Source organism: Acomys russatus, chromosome 18 (assembly GCF_903995435.1).
Source record: "Acomys russatus chromosome 18, mAcoRus1.1, whole genome shotgun sequence".
In the NCBI taxonomy this organism is placed as follows: domain Eukaryota; kingdom Metazoa; phylum Chordata; class Mammalia; order Rodentia; family Muridae; genus Acomys; species Acomys russatus.
In genome coordinates this window covers 12,670,012-12,693,647 of record NC_067154.1, presented here as the reverse complement: position 1 = coordinate 12,693,647, position 23,636 = coordinate 12,670,012, and the positions used below count along the sequence as shown (strand labels likewise).

Genomic DNA, 23,636 nt, shown 5'->3' with positions numbered 1-23,636 from the left:
GCTCTGAGGCTCACAGGGCGTTGGTCAGTCACCATCAGTTGGTTGAACCATCTGACTAACATTTTAGCGGGGATCTTGACATGTAGTCTTTTCTCCTGGGAGAGGAAGAGTCCACTGTTCTCCTGCACTGGGAATGAAGGCCACCCCTGCTCAGCATTCTGGGAAGCTGGTGGGTGGAACAGGGTGTGTGGGCCTCTGTGTGCTGGTGGGGAGGGGCATGTCTTGGCACTTGGCTGTGGACACACATTTCATCCTCCTACCTTCACTGTGGTCCACTTACGCTTGACTGTGTTGAACCTCTCAGAGATAGGGATTTGTAGGCCAATGAATATAGAATTTTACATGTCCCTTTAAGGAAAAAAATATAAAAATGGGTGTGAAAGTAAAAAATGTAAGTGTAGAAAAGGGCTTCAAAAATAAAATTTAAAAGTAGACAAATAAACAACAAACAAAAAAATCCAGAATACCCTTGTAATCATCTGCTCAATACACTTGGGCATTTTTATCCTAGTCTTTCAGCTGCATGGTCTTCATCTTCTCACGTGACAGAGCCAGTATCATTTTCTCAAAGGAAAAAGAGTTTTTCTAGTAGAGTTGATTGAAATTTGCTTTCTACTACTTACAATTTAGGAATAAACCATGTTTCCCTGCTAACTGGTAATGCATAAATGTGAATTTTAAGACTGCTGTAAATTTTAGGGAAATCTCATATTTCTTTTACAAATAAGCTGCAAGGTTTCAGGGCACAGTTCAAGATCTCTCATACAATGACTAATCTCAGTGCCCTCTGAGCTAGTGACAGTACCCATTCTGTCACCGATGTCCTTGTAGGAGACACATCATGAGTTCTGTTATCTTTGTTGTTTCTTTCATAAGTTGGTCTAAAATCCCCATGTCTTATCGATGTGTTCATATGAATTGCTGCTTACTAAGTGGATTCTCAAACAATTATCATTAATATTTAAACTGGATTTTGTTTACTTACTGATGACTAGTTTTGGGTACAAACTGAAAATACGTTCTTATATTATTTTGATTTCCATTAATGCCCTTGCTCACCCTACCTTCATCATTTCTGTTTGATTTGCCATTAAATTCAATTTCCCCTCACTTTTTTTTTATAGTGCTGAGAATTGAACCGAGGCTTACCAGGCAAGTATTCTACCAGTGTGATAAGATCCTCAGTTTCTTCTTTAATTTAAAAATTTAAAGGTGTTTTGAAAGGTACGTTTTGTATACTTCAAACTTGGAGCTAGTTTTTTCATTTGTTTTATTAAAAATGTCTAAAAATGCCTTTACAAATGGCAGGTAAAATAGGATAATCTCAAGTCAGTCTCCCAGACCACCCTAATAAAGGCACAGACTTCATGGTAGAAATGCTTTCAGTTTAGGAAAACAGGACCACGTGACTATGATGCTGGGGTTCTTTCTATATGGGTTTGGACATGTAAATCAGGGTTCCTGAAGTGAGGTTTTATTAGTTTCACAGAATAAGTCTACCAGTATGTCCCCTATATAGAGCTGTCTGGAGGAGGAGCCCTTTGTCTTTCTGCTAGGACAGAGCAGGGAGCTGGCTGGGCTCTACACTTACTTAGAAGCATCTTTCATCTAAGCCTGGCCTTGGGCCCAGCTTCACCCTACTCAGAGGCTCTCAGAGCTGCCAGCTGCTGAGCTTTTGAGGTTCTGTAATTGAAGGTCAATGGTTCTTGGTATTGCCCAAGGCCAGTTTAGGGTCTGGCTTTTTTCCCTCCCATACAGGTGGGTGTGAGGTAGTATTTTATTGTGGCTTTGATTTGCATCTTTCTCATGACGCTGAACATCTTCTCATGTGTTCACTGGTTACATGCTTTACCACTGGAGAAACACACACTGGGCTTTCTTTCTTCCTGTTAAGTTGTGAGAGGCTGGCTTACACTCTAGGTGTAAGTTCTTAACCAGATACATAGCTGATAAACATTTTCTCTCATTTGTGGATTCATTTTAAACATGTAACTGAATAAATGCTTTAAAGAAGGAAAGTTTAAAATTCTGATAAAGCTCCATTTATCTATTTTTTCTTTTGCTGTTCATGCTTGTTTGTTGTCATGTCTAAGCATCTTTTGCCAAATTCAGTGCTGTAGGATGTATTCCTATGCTTTTTTATAAGAGCTTTATACCTGGGCTCTCACACTAGTGGCCTTTGATGGATTTTGAGTTAATTTTTGTAGATGGTATGGTGCAGCTTACTTCTCTCCAAATGCTGTCTCACTAGCTCAGCAGTTTGTTGGGAGGACTGGTTTTTACATTGTCTTGACATCCATGTGAAAATACCAACTAGCCGCAAATGCAAAGGCATAACTCAGACCCTCGATTTTATTCCACTAGTCCACGTGGCACGCCATCCTATCTTACTGGAGCTTTGGAGTACACTTTAAGACTGAGAAAGGTGAGCCTTTCAATTTTGCTCTGAAGATTATTGATTACTCCGTGTCCCCTTTCTTTCCATATGAATTTTAGTGGTTTATTTTTTACTCTTTTTTTTGTTGTTTTGTTTTGTTTTTCTTTGATACAGGGTTTCTCTGTGTAGCCTTGGCTGTCCTGGACTCACTTTGGAGACCAGGCTGGCCTTGAACTCAGTGATCCGCTTGCCTCTGCCTCCTGAGTGCTGGGATTAAAGGCCTGCGCCACTACACCTGGCTCTATTTTTTACTCTTATATCTTATATACATTTATAATTTATTTTAAGTGTGTGGCTAAACAGTTGCTTTAACAGGAATTAAATTTTATCTTTTTTATAAGTTAGGTGTGCTGGCACATGCTTATAATTTATGATCCCAGAGCTGGAAACAGGTAGACTCTCCAGGGCTTCCTGACTGACCAGCTTAGCCTACTTGGAGTTCTGGACTGGTGAGATCCTACCTCAGAACACAAAGTACATAGCGCCTGTGGGAGGGGAACAACAGCTGGGGCTGTTTCTGGCCCTGACATACACACATGAACATGTACTATACGATCTTCTTTTGGTGTGTGTTTATGGTTTCTGTTTTTGTTTTTTTGTTTTTAAGAAGGGTTCTTACTCTGCGGCCTACATTAGCCTAGAACTCATTCTATAGCACAGGCTGACGTTAAATTCATAGTAATCCTCCTGCCTCAGTCCCTTAAGTGCTGAGATTACAGGCATGCACCACCATGCATGACTTAAGTCTTTTTTTTTTTTTTAAATCACAGATAAATAATATGGGCTTAACTATATTTAGGGTTACAAAACTCTTTTTAACATCCAGCAAAATTAATTCCTTTTCATTGCATGACTTTTCCAGGTAATATTTAGGGCTATTTTTGTTTTATTATTCAAGATGAATCATCGGCTGTGTCCTCCCTCCACGCTAAAAGCCTATAAATATATATTTAATATCATTAGAGATGTATCAAACTCATAGGCCGTTAAGTGTGTGAAGAACCTACATCCATAGACACGTAGGTTACCCTTAGGGTGGCAATACTGCAATCTGCTCACTCAAGTCTTTTTATTGTGTCCCTTAGTCTTAAGACTTGATTCTTCTTTGTTTCTTTTACTTCCCCCTCCCTCTCTTTCTTCTTTTCCTCTTTCTTTTTTCTTTTCTTTCTTCTTTCCTTCCTCCTCCTCCTCTTCTTTTTCTTTTTGAGACAGGATATCTCTGTGTAGCGTTGGCTGTCCTGGACTCACTTTGAAGACCAGGCTGGCCTCAAACTCACTGAGATCCGCTTGCCTCTGCCTCCCGAGTGCTGGGATTAAAGGTGTGCACCACCACACCTAGCTCTTCCCTTTCTTTCTTAAATAGGGTCTCTACATTTATTTTGTTGGCTATTAAGAGCTCAAAGTAATATTTAAATGTAAACATTTTAGCTCTATATGTCTTAGGTATGTCCTATGGTGGTTAATTTTTTTTTTTAATCCTATGAAATGACAATCTTTTTCATTTTATGTTTCTGGATACACTGACCTTGCAATCCCCCATCATTCCTACATACTTAACCTATATAGCCTATGAAATTCAACTGTAGAAGGGAGATCAGTTAGGGTTTCCAAATAGATAGAAAATAAAGATAAACTGTTCCTTTTGTTTAGTAACACTTGAACCTATACCTTCTTGTCTAGTTACTGTGTTAACTAAAAGTCTTTTTTTTTTTTTGGTAAGAATAAGATGTCTTTGCATTTGATCTTTCACTGAGAAATATGAAGGGAGTCACTGACTTGGGCCAGAAAGCCTGAAAACAGGGAAGTAGCTTTCTGTTCCTAGATTACTACAAGACAAAAATTGTGTTTCTGGCAAGCCAATGTCTTGGTAGCACACATCTGGGTGAGCAGCTTACTCTGCTGTGACACAACACTGTGATAAAGTGAGCAAATGCACTTCCTAACACTGAACCATCCTGTCATCACTGAAGTCTTCTGCTTGGCAAAGGGTACAGGCTAATTAACTTCTATGAGTCTACATCGTGCTTTCCGATCATGATCCATAGCTTATCAAAGACAGGGCCTGAACGCGTTCCTTCTCTGCAACCCTGGCAGGTGCTGTTTTAGACACCATGTGATGCTCTCAGCCTTTCTGGTGACTGTTTAGTGCATCATTACTAAGGGCCAGTTTTTGTGCCGAGTGCTATGCTGGGTTCTGGAGACGTTAGGACAAATAAGGAAAAACCACGCTGTGACCTCATGGACCTCTTATTTCATCCCACAGTGATGAAAGAGTAACTGAATAGGCAAAAAGGAAGGTACTGTCCAACACTTAGGTCCTGCAAACTACCGTACTATGATTTAGAATTCTTGAAAAACATACAAACCACCCCTCCCCCACCACATGCACTCTTAGACAAGATTTTATAAAGAACAAAAAAGGGCTCCCAAGTCTGATGTATGATCAAAACCAAACTGACAAGGAATGCCAAGAGCCAGCGGCAGATCAGAGTTGGCCTCTGTCCCCATTAGCAAAGCTTGGAGAAGTTACCAGAGCTTGAGTCAAGAAAACATATAGTTTTAATTTTATGTGTATGAGTGTTAATGCTACAGGTGTGCATGCGTATCATGTGCCTGCAGAAGCCAGAAGAGGGTGTCAGAGATCTGGAAGTGGAACTACGGGTGGTGGTTAGGCATCACTTTAGTGCTGGGAGTTGAACTCAGTTCCTCTGCGAGAGCAGCAACTGCCCTTAACCACTGAGCCATCCCTCCAGTCCCCAAGGCAAGGGATTCTAAGGAGCTTTTGAGGATGCTATGAAGGGAGAGGAGTGTCCTGGGATAATTTCTGATATAACCCATCATGCTCAGGAAATGACTAGAAACCAGGGACAGATGGGACACTCCTTGGCACTGACATGGGCATACTCCCAGGGGGCAGTGGAAGGTGGCAAGGAGGGACACGATGGAAAAGAAACCTGTAGCCCAGCTACACTTCACCAGGCTCTGCTTCTTCAGCTGCACTGAGGAGTGGCAGTGTGCATGAGTGACAGCTGGGGTGCTGCTGGGTCACAGGAGGCTTGTGGTCCTCCCGGGCAAGGAGGCCAGTGGGGCTTCTTGTTCCTCCTGTCCCAGCTTTTTTCCTGGTCTCCCCTGGGGACCGGAGAAGTCAGCAGCAGCTCAGAGAGAAAGTAGGGCTTGCTACCTCAAGAGCTCCTATGTCCTGGAAGAAAGCAAGAGGCTATGGCTCCCGCTCTAGAACGTGAGTCGCTCCTCAGTGCTGCTGGCCACTCTATAAACACAGACCCAGAGGCCAGGGGAAGGGATATTTTGGTCTCAGGAACAGAATGGAGAAAACATTCCTCAACCTCCAACATGCCTCACCTCAGAAAGAAACAAAACAAAACAAACAAAAAAACAAGTTCTGTGTGTAAGAGGGAAAGGATCCTTTTTTTTTTTTTTTTTTTCACAATAAAGAAAAGTCAACAGGATGTTCTCCAAAGCTACAAATATACTTCTTTCAAACAGTAAATATCTCTATTAGCAGCACGATGCCAGTTGGCTAATTCTGTTTCAGTAAAACCTTCCAAAAAAGTTCCTGCTCTTGTGTAACATCTATTTACAAAATGGCTCTTTTTCACCCTCCATTTGCTAGGTTTCTCAATCTTTTGTTTCCTCACCCGCCTCTACTGCAGGGGCAGAGACAACAGGCTGATCCAGATGGTGGCTGGGTAGGGATCCCCCGGGTCACCCCAGCACATCACTCAATCCCTGCCTTCTTGGGAGCACCCCCCTCTTCGCTCATTCTATGCAACAGCCGGAGCTCAAACCTCTTGCTCACTCTTTTGGCTTCACCTGCCCTTTCCAAAATGTGTTTCTAGTAACTGGGAATCTAGGCCGGTAGGTAGAGAGAAACCCCAGAATGATTCAGGCTCCCTGGTCTGTACCTTTTGATATCTCCAGCTGGGCAAGAGACTCACAGAGCTGGGGTGGGGGGTGGGGGTGAGAAGAAAAGAGGGCTGAGCAAGAGTGGGCGGTGGTTGATAGTGGCTGAAACCCTGGCTCCCCAGGGAGTGGTCTGGGCCTGAGTCACTGTCTGGGCAAGAGAGGAAGGTGGGCGTGAGGCAGCAGCTTCCCCAGTGGGCTAGCACTGGCCCTGCCCCCATCCTTCAGCAACTGTCTTTGGAGTCCTGCCTGCTTCAGTCTAAGGCCCACAAGGCCACCAGCACCTTAACAAGCAGAAAAGTAGAGGGCCAGGGCCTGGGTCAGGGCCAGGCAGGGTTTAGGGAGTCACGTGACACTGCTGGAACAGGTGCTCAATGGATCTATCTTTTCTAGCTGCTCTGCTGAAGGCCAGAGAAAGGTCACCCTGAGGAAGGGCACGACTGACTCCCCCAGAGGGTCACAATCTGGGCTGACATCATCCACCTCAATGCCTACAACCACCGCCTCCCGTCCTGGCTACGCTTGACACGAACTAGCTGCATCCTACACCACAGAGCCTAGAACACGACCCCAGACCCACCATTCGTTTGAAGAGGGTGTGTGCATAACTAAAAATAAAAAGCATGACTCTGTGACTTGGCTGATTGTAAGTGGGACCAGGACAATCCACCGGCTCAGCTGTGATCCCTCCTTCCCGCTGTTCCCCAGGCTGCCCTCTGAATAGGGGACAGAATGAATGACATGGTGTTAGGTCGTGTAAATAAGGGTGCCACTAATTAAAGCGAGCATTTACTAAGAGCCTACTGTGGCCAGAGTCTGTGTGAGATGCTTCTGATTTGTCAACTCACATCAGGTCCTCTACTCCTGCACTTCACAGGGGTGGCGCTGGCGGAGGCTGGGGTTCAAATCCTGGCTGTGGCCACCACCAGCTGTGACAGCCACACCAGTTACTGCAATTTCCTCGGTTTCCTTCCCTATAAAATAGGGCAAGCATCTGCCTAGCATTTTTTTTTGTTTGTTTGTTTTGTTTTTTTGAGACAGGGTTTCTCTGTGTAGCCTTGGCTGTCCTGGACTCACTTTGTAGACCAGGCTGGCCTCGAACTCACAGCGATCCACCTGCCTCCCGAGTGTTGGGATTAAAGGCGTGTGCCACCATGCCCAGCTGCATCTGCCTATCCTATAGGGCTGCTGAGGGTGAGAAGTGAATGAAGTCAATGCTTGAAACAGCTCCTGCCACGCCGTAAGTGGTATGGAGCGATTTGCTGGGACAGCGGTGGCAGTGGTACTGTGGTGAAGACCAAACTAAGGCCTAGAGGGAGGGCTGCACAAAGTGACAGAAATAAAAATACTGGAGGAGGGGTCAGAAAACGTATGTGTTGCTCTTGAGGCAAGCAGCTGTCCTGTAGCAGACTGTACCACAAACAGGGTCAAGATATCCCTCGGCTCGCAACCCTGTGGGGATTTCTCCCTACACTGTATGAGGATTTGTGCTAGCAGCTCAGAGGCTGACATGTGCTTAAAAAGCCAAGACAGGAGAAGATAGAAAACCAAGGTGTTTGGTGATGATAATCTAAGAAACTTCTAGTGCTTGACAGACAGGTCACCATCTATTCTCATTGTAATTGGCAAGTCGTGAAGGCAGGGAAAGCGGGTGCGCAACTGTCCAGCCACTGCTGAAGCTCCCCAAGGAGTCACCCCTTTCCTGTCCTTCTTGTTACCCTAGAGTCACCACTCTGAACCCAGGATTTTGTATTTTCTTTCTGTATTTCCACTACATGTATCCATAAGCAAAACCTAGTATCATTTTCCTTGACATAAGCAGCGCAGTGTCACTGAGCCGCCAGCTTTTCCACTCAGCAGTATACTTCTGCCACTCACCCCATGTTCATATACAGACCTATACTTCACTTAATTTATTTTTTGAGGCAGGTTCTCGATCTGTAACCTAGGCTGGTATCAAACTCGTGATGCCCCTGCCTCGGCACTATGTCTGGCTATCTTGCTTATTTGACGTATCACTTCACTTCGTACATGTAGCATAGTTGCTGGACAGTTACCGTGACAAAGCTGGCTTCTGGCACGTGGCTCATCTGGGGTCCTGGCTGCTGTGGCCACCACTGTCCCAGGTGCTACCGAGTCCAATTTGCCCCTCCAACCCCCAACCCCCAAGTGAGTTCCCACTACTCCTCACCATCAGACACTTTTTGTCCCTCTGGTGACTGTGAGAGGGCACTGTTGATGTAATGTTTGCCTGAAGTCTGGCAAGGCTGAGCATCTCTGTATAGGTGTCCTTTCCTGGAATGTGACAGCGATGGGGAAGCAATCTTTACAGCTGCCCCTCTGTATCTCTCCTCTCTCTCCCCTCTTCCCTCCCATCTCCCCCTCCTTCCGCTGTGCTGTCTCTGTCTCTCCTTTGGTACCGGGGGCTGAACCTAGAGCCTTTGGCATGCTAAGGTAGTGCTCTGCCACTCACTGACTTACCTCCCTAGCACCCCCTCTCTGACAAATTCTATTTTTAGTCAAGGTGTTATAACCTAATGAAACCAGCCAAATAAACACCAGTAGTGTGGACATTTGTGATCACGCTCTTGCACCGTCAGCTTTCAAACTGCAAGCCATGCAAAATACCTATCAAATGGCTTTTTGAGGTGCTAGGTTCTAACCCAGGGTACAGAGATCAATTTAAACTGTGACACATTATATAGACATATATACTAAAAATATATGATATACATGTGTGCTGGGACCCTGTCTTAAAAAACAAGGTGAGGGAGAGAGGAAGGGGAGGAAAAAGAAAAGAGAGAAGAAATACAGAAGGGTGGCTGTAAAGAATTCTTGTCCATCACTGTCACTTTCCAGAATAGGAAGCCTAAAGAAAGATGCTCAGCCTTGCCAGATTTCAGGCTATATTAAAAAGTAGCCATAAACCAATAGAGATGACTCATTCTTTAAAACATGAAAGAGAACTACTAGGTGTTAGAATACTAATATGTGTGTGTGTGTGTGTGTGTGTGTGTGTGTGTGTGTGTGTGTGTGTGTATCACATATACTGTGTGTGTCCATGTGCAATATTTAGAAATATCAAAGGTATTTCTAAGATGCAAGGGATGGCTCAGTTGGTTAGGACTGGATCTTAAATTTCAGCACACATGTAAAACATTGGGTAAGGTAGACAGTGCTCGGAATCCCAGCACTGGGGAAATGGAGACAGGTGGATCTCTGGGGCTTGCTGGCCAGTCAACCTAGCCTTGTTAGCGATCGCCCGCCAGGCCAGTAAGACATGCATGCACGTACATGCAGGCATTTCTAACTGTAAACTGCAATAAAACTGTTGGGAAGATGCCATCCAAGGTGGCTTTCATGATTTCACTCCTTCTCTTTTCTGAGCTTTGCAGGCCACAGGTACAGTAATTTAAACCATTGCTCTTGCTCTATTACCTCCCTGCTTAAAAGCCTTCAGTTTCCCAAAGGCCAGGCTCAGTTTCAATTCCTCAGCAGGGCATTGACAACAGTACAAAAAGTGACTCCAAACGAGAGTGCCAACTCCCACCAGTGAAGCCTCTGTCCAACCTTTACTTATTGTGCTGGCCTCCCTGCTGACTGTTCCTACCACATGCCCTCTGTCTACCTTCTCCAGTCACCTTTCCCATTCTCTTCATTTCACCTGGACCTCTTTCTCCATTCCCCCATGGAAACAGCAGCCACTTGCTAGGTCAAAGTTCAATTAAAATCTGCCTGGAGCTGTTCCTGACATCATCCTGACATGTAACCTCAGTACTTCCCAGGCACTTACAAAGGCAAGTGTTGGCTCTTACAGCCTTCCAAATGCCCTTCCACACTTAGCACCCTTGTAAACTGTCACTGTCTAACGGCATTTGATCAAAAGATGTTGGTTGGGTATCACCCGTGTGTGTGTGTGTGTGTGTGTGTGTGTGTGTGTGTGTGTGTGTGTGTGTCACACTAGATAGCACCATAAAACCATCAGGACTTAAAGAGGTCTTAAGAGGAAAAGGCATTTACTGACACCCAACCTACCAGACACCCTGCCTGAGGTCCATCAGTTATTTACCTTCCAAATGCCCTGCGGCCTGAGTCGGACAGATATCTATCTAGGAGGAAGGGCGTCACAAAGGGGCGTCCAGTCTTTATGCTTAGCAGCAGACTCCAGTGGCAGAGTATCTACTCCATGTTACAGAGGGAGAAAACAAGACCCGGAGAGGCTGACCAACAAGACCTGGAAAAGCCACTCTGTGGGCAACAGAACCTGGACGTGAACCAAGTACTTGTCATCTTAGCCCGACTTTACTTCTATTACCTTTAATTCCCCTACCTCCTCAAATAGCCTCCAGCACCCCTCCCCTCTCATCATCTAAGCCTCAGACTATTGAGGTATGTGGATCCAGGGAAAGGTACAGTTCCTGGAGACAGCTAGATTAAAGTCATTATTCTTGTCTGGTTTTGATACAGGGTCTCACTATGTATCCCTGATTGGCCTGGAACTTACTATGTAGACCAGTTTGGCTTTGAACTCATGGAGATCCACCTGTCTCTGCTTCCCAAGTGCTAGGATTAAAGGCGTGTGCCACCACACCTGGAAATCACTCTCAGTTGTGCTCAATTTTCTCTATATATCATACTGATCACACACTTAGGCAGAAATAGGTGTGGGGAGGGGGCAGGGGGAGGGAGAAGTTGGTGTGGGGGGGGAACATTTGGTTTGGGGCCAAGAAGTGAATTAGTGCTCTGAGAGGCAAATATACAATGCTTTCTTCTTAATAGGACAGATCACTGGGTTGCCTTGCTGGAAGGCTAATGGTGGGTGAGTGGGTGGTAGTGCAGGTACTCACTAAATAAACAGGGGTTCTTCGGGCTGCCTGCACAGTGAAAGCAGAAAACAAAGGCTTCTTACTCTTCACGCAAAGTCCACAGTGTGCAAAGGGCATCAATATTGGACATTTCTCACTGTGACATTTTGAAAGTACAGCCTAGTCCAGAACAATGGCTGCCCTTTGGGCACCATGGGCCACCGTAGCCTCGGGCCTTATTTAACTATGCTTGGCACAGTCGATGTACTTGGTGAACTTGACCTTGGGCATCAGCCTCCCATGATGGCTCTACGTCACTCTGGTCTCTTCTCCTAGTGAAAATTCCAGTCTCAGATGAATGGATGGATTCATTCTAGGAGCAGGAAAACCACACTGGGAGTGAATCAGAAGGACCCAACCCTCGTTCCTTTGCCAGCCATTGAGCTAGGAACTGAGTGCGATTGTGTGCTCAGGCGCTGGTGTTGGTCCCCTCTCTGGGAGAGAGGGTCAGGGTCCACGCAAGAGATGACGTAGAAGCCCTCGAAGCAGGAAGAGAAAAGAATCTCATCCTCCGGGGACAAAGCCACCCTTTTGGTCGTGACCCTCAATCCAAGGAGGTACGAAAGATGTGCTTGTGTTGGCAAATTAGTTCATGAAAACCTCAACTCCTGTTAGTTGCTGCCAGTTACAATTCTCTCCAACCTGATGGGCTTCAGGAAATAGGCAGCTAGTTTTTTTGTTTTTGTTTTTGTTTTTTCAGGAAAAAAAAAATAGGGAAACTTTCTGAGAGACAAATGAAAACAACTTGCCTGAGCTCCCCCATAAAATGGATACCTCTAGTGGTCTCTGCCCAATTAGTGAAAGGGAAAAAAAAAATCCATTTTTTAAAAAAAATTATAAATGCCAGTCTAAGCAGAAAGCACATGTACTTTCTGCTTTCTATTAAGAGGCTCGAAGATTCAAGGTGCGCAAATCAAGATGACTTCTACCATCAACAGGCTGGGAGGACACAGACTGATGCTTAAAAGAAACAATCCCTTTAGGAAAGAGAATTGAAGAAGTGCCACTTGACCTGTCACTAGCTAAGGAAGTTAGCTTTGGTGGGGGGGGGGGGGGGGGGGGGCGGCGGTTCCAGCCTTCTGTCGTTGGCCTCTTGGAGCAAGCGGTTGAGGAGAAATGAGTAGCTCCTGCCGGGGCTTATTAGAGCATTATAGGGGGCACCTGGTCCCTGCTTCTCCGGCTGCCCTGACATTTGTCCACAAGTTAATCTCAGTCTGAGAAAGCAGGTGGAGGAACAGGCAGAAATGGTTTGCACATTGTACATTAGAGAGCTATCCTTGACGTTGACTGACGCTAGCTGCTTGGGGCCAAAGCTTGGTCTCCGCTGGTGGTCAAGCGTGAAAGCCTTCTCAGAGGGTGTCTAGCTAATTTCATTCATTCACAGCTGATTACCATGCAGTTATTTTGCATAACAGGCTGGCCTCTGAGCAAGTATGGCTTCTACATTAATAGACCTCGGGGTCTAAAAGGGGTTGATTCATCTCTTACTCCTCTGGAGACCAATTTATTCATACAAATGCACTGTAAACAGTTGGGAGATCGGGGATTGTGGACACACAGGTTCTTGGGCCTAATTGTAGAGTTCTTGATATGGGCAGCCTTTAAATAAGTCCTAGGAAGGTAGGAAATCTATGGCTTTTTTCATATACACATGTATGTGTGTATACACACACACACACACAATCAGAGCAGCAAATAAATACGGACTGGCTTTTGGGAAAAAGAGGACCTTCCACAATAAGCCAATCACAAACATTAGGAAGTACCCACCCTGTGCGCCTCACCACCTGCAACTGTAGTAAGACTACTGCTCTATGGCTCCTTGGTTTGCCAGTCCCCACAAAGTTTAAGCTGTCTATTTCAGAGGAAGGGCAAGTGGGTCATAGCCTTGGAAAGATTCAGACAGTCCAATCACACATTAAAACGGGGTGTGATGTGCAATTCTGGTCCTTTCCATGTGAGAATCAACTTTTAAACTTTGAAAAAGAATGTTGTCGTTTGAAGACTTTTAGATGGTGCTATTCCAGTTGCCTGAGAACAGCTGGTTTTTTGACCAGAGACCTATGCCTACACTGCCTCAGTGATGGATACAACTCAGAAGCGGACAGGCGCGGGATGCCCACCGGAGCGAAGGAAGACATTGACTCCACTGCAATGGGTATTTGAGAGAGGAGAAGAGAGACTTCACACCAAGGAGCTGGAAGGAAACGCGATGAGACAGAGCTCAGGCAACAGGATCAGACGCGGGTTCCCAGGCTAAGGAATCCTCCACCCCGTCTTCCCGGGAGTCCCGCCGAGAGATAGAGCCTCCGGGAGGACACGGAGGAGGCTCCCGGAACCTCTCGGGAAGGAGCGGGGCCGTCGGGCCGCTCTGGCTCCAGACGACGCCTGCCGACCTCACTCACCAGCTCATGGTCCCAAACCCACGCCGACTGCCGGGGTTCCTCTGCAAAAAGTCGGTTCTCGAGGATCACTTCCGGATTCGGTCAGTCTCCAGGAAGTGATGCAGGACCCGCTCCCCTCTGCCCGGAAGAGGCGGAAAGAAGGCGGGTCCATGAGTTAACACTTTGTTCTCTAGGTATTTGAGGAGGAGTTTTATTTACAGATTACTGGAGGCGCCTGGGGCAGGCGGTGAGGCTGTGTGCATAGAGCCCTTCTCAGGCTAGTCTCCGCAGTTTCTCTGTCTGATATGGGGTTTCTAACCCAGAGATTCAAGCAACGACTATCGTGGGGAAAGAGCTAGAGGAGACGCACTAGAAGGGAAACTTACGTTTGCGCTGTACTCTATAAAATACTTCAGGTTTCATATGCATCACCTGCTACAGTAAACAAGCGGCGGGGGGTGGGGGTGGGGTGGGGGAGGCGGTTGTTGGTTTGTTTTTTTCCCCTTTCAAGATGGTTCAGGGATCAAATGGAAGACGAGTTGGAACTGTTTCCAGGGTGGAATATTCTATGAAGCTATTCAATGAGGGAAGGAGCAGAGAGCCCTGGTATTCTCAGCACTCTAGAGGTTGAGACATGGAGGGGGCCATGAGTTCGAGACTAGTACTGACTGCATAGCAAATGCAAGGCCCATTTGGGACTCATCATCAGTTCTTGCCTCAAAACAAAACAACACACCAAAAACTCACTGAACAACAACAACAAAAGAGGAGGGTGTGTGTATGGAGAGGTACGCAACATTGCTAGGAAAGATTCCAAGTTCTAGTCCTTCACGTAACAAAAATCTGTCAGGTACTCTAGTAACCTGGGACGGGGGTGGGTAAGGTGGAGGTGGGGCGGGGGTGGGGTGACACGGATACAGCCTTGATAAGGAGTATTGATCTTGTCCCTAAGCCCTTCCAGAGCTACTGTCTTGCTGGGAGAAGTAAAAACAGTTATAATGGTAATAATAATAATGATACAGGACGAGGCAGAACAAGCTGCTGGACAGCCTGTTAGGAGGCCCTAGTACATGGTGTTTTAGAAGAACAAGATCTAAGCAAACGAGATTTGTCTTTGGCCTCGCAATTCAGAGCCCCAGTGTGCCACAAACTGCCTAGAGTTCTGTACTGAACTGTGTTTCTCTGCCCAGGTTCCTGTTTTAGATGAGAGAAAAAGCAAGCAGTGAGAACCACACCCATCCTACCCCCTGACCTTCTCTCTCGGAAGCCCCTTTCTTCAAGTGGGCCTTAAGTGTTGCAGGCACAGTCTGGGCAGCAGCTAAGCTCCTAAGACTTAGAGCAGAGTTTATATACAACGAGTCCCAAATTCCTAGGGCACAGGGGTTCTGAGTAGGAGGAACAAGGGATGGCTCATAGTTTAGCTTTAAAAGGCTTTCCAAGAAAGGTGAGGCCCTCAAGACATCTCACAGATCAGCCCCATCACCATGCTGTGTTTCCTGAGTAAAGGTGAGAGCAGGAGCAGTCTTGAAGAGAACAGAAGACCCAGGCAGAGAGCATGGGTGGGCGGGGCCTTGGTCCTTGCAGCTTTCTTTGTATGGGAGTGAGATGGATGGAAGTGGGAGGGATGTATTTATAGGTCTCTTGGTATTCCAACACCTGTGGAGGGCTCTTGCCCCATTTCCTCCTTCCTCATACCCAGCCTCCTCCCTCAGACATTGCCCATAGTGATACATATTTCCAAAAGTTTTAGCCTAGGTCACTGTTGTACACCAAGGGAAGTCTGTCTGGGAGCTGTTGGTTGGAGTAGCAGATGCGTTTTGAAGGATGAGTATGGGTGAGATCTGGACTAAAGAACAACGCAGGGCGCTAGTGCCCTCTTTGACAGTATGAGGCAATCTCACAGAAGTCACAATCCTCCCTTCCCCGGGCCTTGCTTCCTCACCTATCAGAAGGGAAGATGGAAGTCCCCCTCAGTCGGTTTCCAAGTGTACTGTTACATTGATTCTAGCACATTGGTTCTCAGCCCTCTTAATGCCGCGACCCATTTACACAGTTCCTCATGTCGTAGTGACCCCCCCAACTATGAAATTGCTTTCGTTGCTACTTCATAACTGTAATTTTGCCACTGTTATGAATTGTAATGTAAACATCTGATATGCAGGATATCCAAGATGCGATCCCTGTGAAAGGGTCAGTTGAGGTCTGAAGGGAGTTGTGACCCACAGGTTGAGAACTGCTGATCTAGAGGCCCTTGGAAAATAAATAGGATAGAGCAGACAGGGCCTGAACAGAGAGGCAAGCTCAGAGAAATGAGCAAGTCTGAGCAATCACTGACGCCTGAGAGTGAAGGGAAATATGAATCAAAATGAGTTAGCCCGAGGCCTAACTGAGGCTGTTTGTTTACCATCCACCTCAGACTTCTAATGTAATCATCGAGACCCTCCAGGTTACTGGGGGAGAATGCTGGCTTTCCCAGGGTCTGTCTGGGAAATGTCCCAAAGTCTCTGAGCTTAACATGGCCTTCATCCCTGGCCACAAGCAGGGCCTTAGGCTGAGGGTGGACAGTCAGGCCTGTTCTGGACACCTTGAAGCCTCCCTCTGTGAACTTGCCTGTGCGTGGCATTCCTCCCCCAGGTAGCTGTGTGCAGGAACGCATGCCTATGTCTCACTATGGTGGCCTGCAGGATTAGAACCTATGTTGTGCCTTTCTATAACCAAAAGGCCACTACAATACAGGTTGATCCTGGATCTTCAGGGATAGAAAGGAGCAGAGTCGGCTTATAAGTGGAAGCTGAGAGTGGAGGCGTTTCAGGTAGAGGTGATGCTCCTGATCGCATGCCTGGTAAATAGTGCTGCTTCCCCAGGCGTCAGGTGGCAGAGGTCTAGTTCATGAACAAAACTGTAGAAGAACTGTTCTAGTATTGCCTTGACCTCTCCCCAGAGTCTTTAGCTCAGAAGCTTATATACACATGCTCCCTGTGAGGCCTTGCCTCAGGACATGTCCTGCTTTGTCCCAGCTCTTCCCGTATGAAGTTTAGGGCTGGCCCACCTCTTCCACTATGCCAGTCTTATATGGAGGCTCCCAAAGCAGATGAAGGCCCGGGCCTGCAGCATTCTCCATGGATTCTTTGTCCTGCTTCTCCCTGCTTTGCACTTGCTTAGGAGGGCACCACTATATCAGGGCTCCCTGAGAAGCCAAGAGCCAAGGACATGGGATGGCAAGCCAGGATAGCAGAAGATGAAGATGTCAGAGTTAGAATGTGTGGAGGATGGAAAGCCCACACTGACTACTTAAAGGTCAGGGTGAAGTGTTATATCTGAATCCAGGCTGGCAAGCAGCAATCAGGACTAGGAACACCTGTCAGGCCTTGGCCCTGCTTCCACAGGGGTTGGGAGTTATTTCTTCCAATGGGCTTCATCTGTCCTGACCACAATGTGAAGAGTCTGGACTAAATCAGGGATGGCAAATGAGTGTCATTCCATATGTCAAATTAGACTCGGTCTTGAATACTATATTGAAGGATTTGGGGACTCACTCTTCCACCGGTGAAGACGTTCTGTGATTGATTAGTAATGTCTGCCATGAATAAGCAAAGGGGATAAGATGGTATGTGTGCCATCTTATTTTGTTATTTTAACAAAGAGTTAATAATGAACTATTGGTTGCCATGTGCTATCCTAGGCAACCAATGTTTAATCCTTACAGCAATGCTATGAGGTAGATGGCACTATCACTGCTGTCACTTTACAGGCATGAATCACAGTCATGGCGTGATGAAGGAGAGGTTCCAACCTAGGCCACTTAGCTCTGATTCTGCTTTATTGCCACTTGAATGTATCACTTCTCCTCAATGACTCCCAAAGTTCTTGCCAGCCCTGGCTGTCTTTAGATCTGTCAAGGTGCAGTAAGGTTTCAGCCCAGCATTTGGAGTCAGAAGGAGCCTCAGTACTGAAGGGCCAGCCATGACCAGGCTGGAACAAAGAGCACTTTAATATGCTTCTTGCCCTTTGGGAAGTTGGCACCAGCAGATGGCAGCACCTGGCAGGGCGAGAGCAAAGGGCAACTCCTGACTCAGCCTGAAAGACCTTCAGGAAGCCCATAACCCAGATATCAAGGAAAGCAAGGGCAAACGAGTATACAGAGGAAGCTTAGGCAGGGCCCTAAGGAGAAGGTCCCCGACCTTAGATCTGCAGGAAGCCACCAGAGGCAATGCTTTGGTTCCACCCAGCAGTGGGAGCCTCTCAGCTTGCATTTCATGGTGCTTGCTGTGGGCTCCCCCCTCCCTCCCTCCACTCTGGAAGAATGACTAACTTTAAGGACTAAAAAAAAAAGTGTTTTGATTACACTGCCTTTTCACCAACTGGGAGCATTAGTCACCCAGGATTGCTGCAGATAACGGGGAAGGCAAGCAGCATCCCCCTCCTCCCCCTCCTTCTCTCCAATTAGCTCACAGGCCTAGGGAAGAGATGAGTGAGTGAGGGAGAGAGAGGGAGAGAGTATATCAGGATGCAAAACAATCCCCTCTGGACTATGTATTCCCCCAGGCACTGGAGGGTGAGGTGCCAGATGAGGGCAGGGGAGACCCCTGAGGTAGGGCCCAGCCCACAGCAGTAGGTTCTCACTGTAGACAAACTTTCAGGAGGGTATTAAGCCATGGCCAGCTGGCCCTGGGTGGCCTATTTCCTCAGGTAGGCCCAGAGTACACTGGGAATGGGAAATTGAGAGAAACCACTAAAGACATGGCTCCTGAGGTGAGGACCCTAGTGGGAATGCTGTTATGGTGGGACATAGTAAGATGGACAAACAACTGTCCCTGGATGGGGCCCTGAGGACTTCATCTGGAGTTGGGATTTGCTGTCAGGAAGACCCAGCACTCATATTCTCTCTGTACCAGTACCCTCACTTTTCTGATCCCACAGCAGTATCTGCTGTGTTGGGCTGGTCTTACCTGAATGTTTTTTTCTGTCCCCACCTTGTTTATGGGAAGCTAGAAACCTAGGCCATTCTCCTGCTTTGGCTCTTTGGTCCAGAGGGCAGCTTTGGGGCCTTGTGGTGAGGGCCTTTCCTCAGGGATTAGCCGACTCTGGTGCTCTGGCCTCTTGGCCTAGATTTGTAGCCTATTCCTCCCATTATGAAAAGAAGTTGTTCTGAGTGGCCATTCACACAGTAGGGCTATGGATATTTGTGTGATGAATATTAGGCACTGGGGGATACACATCATTTTAAATGCTAGTCATACTGGAAAAGGCAGACACAGGACCTTAGTTCAACTTCTCCCAGGAGCAGGCTTTCAGCTATACCTCATTGCTAATACAGATTCATTTTTGGACATTTAACATCTGCAAGTGTTATGTGCTCTCTGACCTCCAAAGCTTACAAGGCATTTCTTTGCAGTGAATAGGGTTGAAGGAGGTAGAAACAAGTTTTCCTAGAGCAGTGGTCCTCAACCTTCCTAATGCTGCAACCCTTTAATACGGTTCTTCATGTTGTGGTGACCCCCCGCCCCCACCATAAAGTCACTATATAACTGTAGTTTTGCTATTATTATGAATTATAATATAAATATCTGATATGCAACCCCTGTAAAAGGGTTGTTTGACCCACAAGAGGATTGCAACTCACAGGCTGAAAATTGCTATCCTAGAGGGAAGAGAGCTGTAAATTGTCCCTCAATGCCAGGCCCACAGTTGCCAGGCAGTGTCCAGGAGTATCTCAGGGTTTTGCTTTTCTGGGTCTCTTTAGGCTGGTGTAGGGAGGCTCCCCACCCCTGCTCTGTCCCCTGCAGTTCCCAATAACCATAATTACCATTGGGGGAGTCTTGGTAGCACCAAGCAAAGAAACCATTCTGTATGTATTAGATAATGTAGCCCAAATAGCAGTTCAGCAAGATAGTTTCTTTAGCTCCTTTTTTTTTAGTAGATGGAGAAACTAAGGTTGAACTAATTACTTAAGGTTATATAGACTTGACCATGAGAAGAACATGCATTTAAACCTAGGCTGTCTAAATTGCCTTGGATTTTTTTAAAAAGTGGAATTTATGGAAGATTCACTCTCAAATGCCATCTCACTAAGCCTTGCCGGCATCCTGAAGAAGGTGGGCTGACAGTCAAGGTGGCGTTCCTCTTGCTTGGTGACTGTACTTTCTATTGGTCAGCTTGCCAATGGAATTCCATGATATCAGGAGATAGCTTGTGGTTTGGACTGTCCCTCCCTCCCCTCCCTGCCCCCCAGATAAAGCCATTGGATGTCCCAGCTGAGCCTACATTGGTTTCCTAGGGAATCCTTGCAGGTCCCCCAAGTGGCAAGCTGACCAGAATGTGGGCAGGACTGCCCTAACTTGACCTTGCTCCAGGCCTGGCTGTCCCATGTCTGCCTGCTGTTGCTGTGGACGAGACAGCCCCCAGACACTGGCAGGGCAGGTGGCAATTATCCCCCGGCACTGATTACACCACAGGGCCAGGAGGGCCTCAAATAGCCCAGCGACCGAGCCAGGTGCTGGGAATGGGGGAAGAGAAGAGTCCCCCTCCCTGGGAGCAGAAGGGGCAGGACTAAGGGGCATGGGGTGTAGATGTGTCAGGATGGGCTGTGAAGGTGGGAGAGTATTTCGTCTCTAGCATCTGTCTTTTGGATAGTCTAGAACTATCAGAGAAAGGGATGAACCTTCAGTGACATAGGCTGATCCCAGAGCAACTGGACAGGGCACATGCCACTCAGTCTGGTCAAGGTGGAAAAGTGGTGCCTTGGATGAGGGACACTTGGAAAAAGTCTCACTCCTGTAGATCAGCAGCCAGTGGTATCAACAAGTCAGGCCAGCTCTTACCCTCTGTGCCTGGCTTGATGGCCCACTGCACTAACTGGGTCCTCATAGAAGATAGCTAGCATGGGGAAAGAGAGTCCAAGCTAGGGTGACGAGGGTGCTGAGGACTCCCAGCCTTCCACCATGGTCCTCCCAGGCCATGACACTCCAGTCCTCAATCAGTCTGCTTTCAGCCTCAGCCACCCTTGGTCTTGTATGGGACTGCAACCACCCAGCTCCAGGGAAGATTTTTCAGTGTTCCTTTCAGGCCAGGGCAAAGCCGCTTAACCTACAGGCATCAGGGGCAACACGGGATGGGGTGGTAGCTGCAGTCGGAGCACATTGGATAGAGCATCTGGTAGGACTGTGCTTAAAGCAGGGAGGCCTGGCATGTCACCCTCTATTTTTTATTTGTTCCACCTTCTGCAAAATGTGCTTGCTCCTGCCCTTATACCTCAGTTTCCCTAAGACGCCAGAGAAGCCTGAGGTTCTGCCTGGTTGGCACCTCTTCACTGTGGACAGGGGAGGTGGGAGAGTCCATTGCGCCTCAGGAGAATGGCCTTGAAGATGAGTGAGTGAGCCTAGAGAGGCTCCTTTGGTGACTGATCCTGAAGTTGGCGTCTTTTGAGACCTGCTTCTTGGTGACCAGCATGGGTGTCTAAGAACAGCAGTGGACAGGGGACACTAGGGGCAACCAAACATGAAAAAGAGAAGCCCCTTCATGATATACTCAGCATGCATTTCTCCCTGTGTGAGCACAGATTCCCACTCACTAACTCCTCTAGTTTGACAAGTCTGCATCTGTGGCAGTTTCTCAGCCTATACTTCAAGGGAGGGCCTCAAGTGTTAGACCCCAGGACCTCAAACTAGCTGCAGGCAACCAGGGCTGTCCTTATACTTGACAAGTTGGAGGCCAGGCAGGACTGATTCTGGTTCCCTAAACATTATTGAGAGGGTAGCAGAGAACCATGCTGACTGGCATCTGTACTCTTGCCTGTCTGCTCCTGGGACTCTCCCCAACAGATGCACCTCCTCAGGTGCCACCTGTAGGTTTTGGAGACCAGAGCCAAAGCAAGAGGCTGTCAGTGGCTCCCAACCACCTCTCCTAACAGCCCTGCTAATCCAAATAAGATAGGAAAAAGGCAGTAGGAGGAAATGGTAGTTTCATGGTTATTTTCAGAAAGGAAAGAAAAAAAAATGCAAACAAGAGCACACCCTGCATTTTGGTACAAAATCTAGGAGTCTCATGGAAAAGAACCCACAGTTCTTCTTCTGTCCCTCTCACCAGATGCCGGAGAGAGGTGGCTGGGTTGTGGGGGCCTTAGGCTGCTCCTCTCCCTCCATTCAAGGAAAGGGAGGTGAGGGGGCTGCAGCAGACAGGTGCAAGGTGTGTGTGTGTGGCAGGGGGAGGGGAGGGAAGCCAGCAAAGACCCTGTAAGGGCTGTCAGGGAAAGAGGCATGTTTGTGTTGTGGGCCTTGGGGAGCTCACCCTTTTGGGGGGTGGAGGAAGCCAATGCAGGTTTCGGAGCTGAGGCTTGTAAGAGCACAGTGGCAGGGGTGGGATTGGTGGGTTGCGAGGGTGTGTCTTAGCGGCACAGTGCAGAGAGAGAAGAGAGGGGGAGGAAGAGCCGGAGTTGCTGAGTGCATGTGTGTGCAGGGTGTGAGCAAAGATTGAGGCTGCATAAGCCTGAGATGCACACAGCAGCATCGGTAGCGGGGATTGCGGAGGGCATTGCCAACTCCAGGGTACTGCGTGAACCCAGTGGGTACAGCAGAGCCCAGTGTCTTGCCCCTATAGGGGATTTGGGCTTTTCTGTCTAATCTGTGTGTTTCCCTAGCCACAACAGGGCTGGATGGAGAAGGAAGCAGGGCTCAAGATTTGTGGGAGCTTTGTTTGAAGGCCTGTCGGGGGTGGGGGTGGTGTCACCCTTGCCGAAATTCCTATAGAGACCCTGAGAATAGGACGTGAATGGAAAGGAGAGACTTGCTGCATGGATAATAAAGACGCATTGAAGCTGGGTGTGTGGTGCACCCTTTTAATCCCAGCACTTGGGAGAGGCAGGCGGATCCTTGAGTTTGAGGCTAGCCTGGCTTACAGAATGAGTTCCAGGACAGCTGGGGCTACACAGAGAAACCCTGTTTTGAAAAACCAACCTCCCCCCAAACCCCAAACCAAACCAAAAACCAACCAACCAAACAAAAAGATGCATTAAATCAGAGCTCCTAAGTGTTCATGGATAAAGTATTCATACAGCAAGGGAGAAGGGTACACAAACAGATTAGCAAGCATATGAGATGGCCGGAAGGCCCTGGCAACTCAGCTGACCCAGTGCCCTGCCCTGAGGCAGAAGTATGATCACCCCATTTTATAGATGTGTCATCTGAGGCTGAGGTTTCTGGCTAGCTCCAAGTTTCCATGACTTGTCAAAGGAAGAGGTGAGTGAGGATATAGAGGGCGAACAAATTCAGGTGTGTCATTGAGTGGTCTGAAATGGTGAACGTGGCTGTTCCAGGAAAAAACAAATGAGGCTGACTATCAGGAAGAGACGCTTGTCCTGGGAGGCTCCCATGCTTGGAAGCCAGAGACATAGAAGGTTGAAGCCGGCTGAACCAGCCCAACCCTGGGCCCTGGGAAGGCTGGGAGGAGAAGGAGGTAATGACTCAACCTGTCCGACACTGGCTTGACCTAGGGAGGTTGGGTAACCCAGCAGACGCCACAGCAGTGTAAAGACTGAATAAATGGCTGATGCTAGAGATAAGGGCCTGAGGGTGTGCCAGCAGGGAGGGACCACTGGCTCCTGGCAGCAGCCTTTGGGAGGAGCACGCTTGGACTTTGGGGATGAGAAGCACTGAGGTTCCCAGACCTTTGTGAGAGGCAGAGTCTCTGATGCTTGGTTTGGGGTTGACAACTAAATCAGCAGTAGGGAGTAAACAATGGCCCTGCAATAGAGATTCTGAGCTTTCCAGGTTCCTACTGTTCCCTCATCAGGGTAGATAGTCCTCTGGTGCAGGGAGGATAGGAGGCAGATCCGAAGAGGCCATTATTGAGTGTTCCTGGCCTGCGTTTGAGTGTGACTTCAGATTAGAGATGAATAGCTGACTACATGCCACTTTCTATATATTTTCAGGAAAATATAAGTGAGAAAGGGCTAGAAGCATATTCCAGGAAGCAAGTGCAGACTAGAACACTGCCTTAGGCTGAGAGGATCCAAAGTCAGGTAGCTGGGTGCCA

The 23,636-nt window shown here is 47.5% G+C and overlaps 1 protein-coding gene across 1 annotated transcript in view; it reads right to left on the bottom strand.

Moving 5' to 3' along the window:
• Window positions 1-13,744, bottom strand: part of Bin3 (bridging integrator 3) — a 42,210-nt gene extending 28,466 nt beyond the window's left edge. The window contains exon 1 of the mRNA XM_051160785.1: window positions 13,629-13,744. Coding sequence (XP_051016742.1) covers window positions 13,629-13,636 — 8 coding nt within the window. The 5' untranslated portion in view covers window positions 13,637-13,744. The remainder of the gene's footprint in view (window positions 1-13,628) is intronic.
• Between the last annotated feature and the right edge of the window lie 9,892 nt (window positions 13,745-23,636).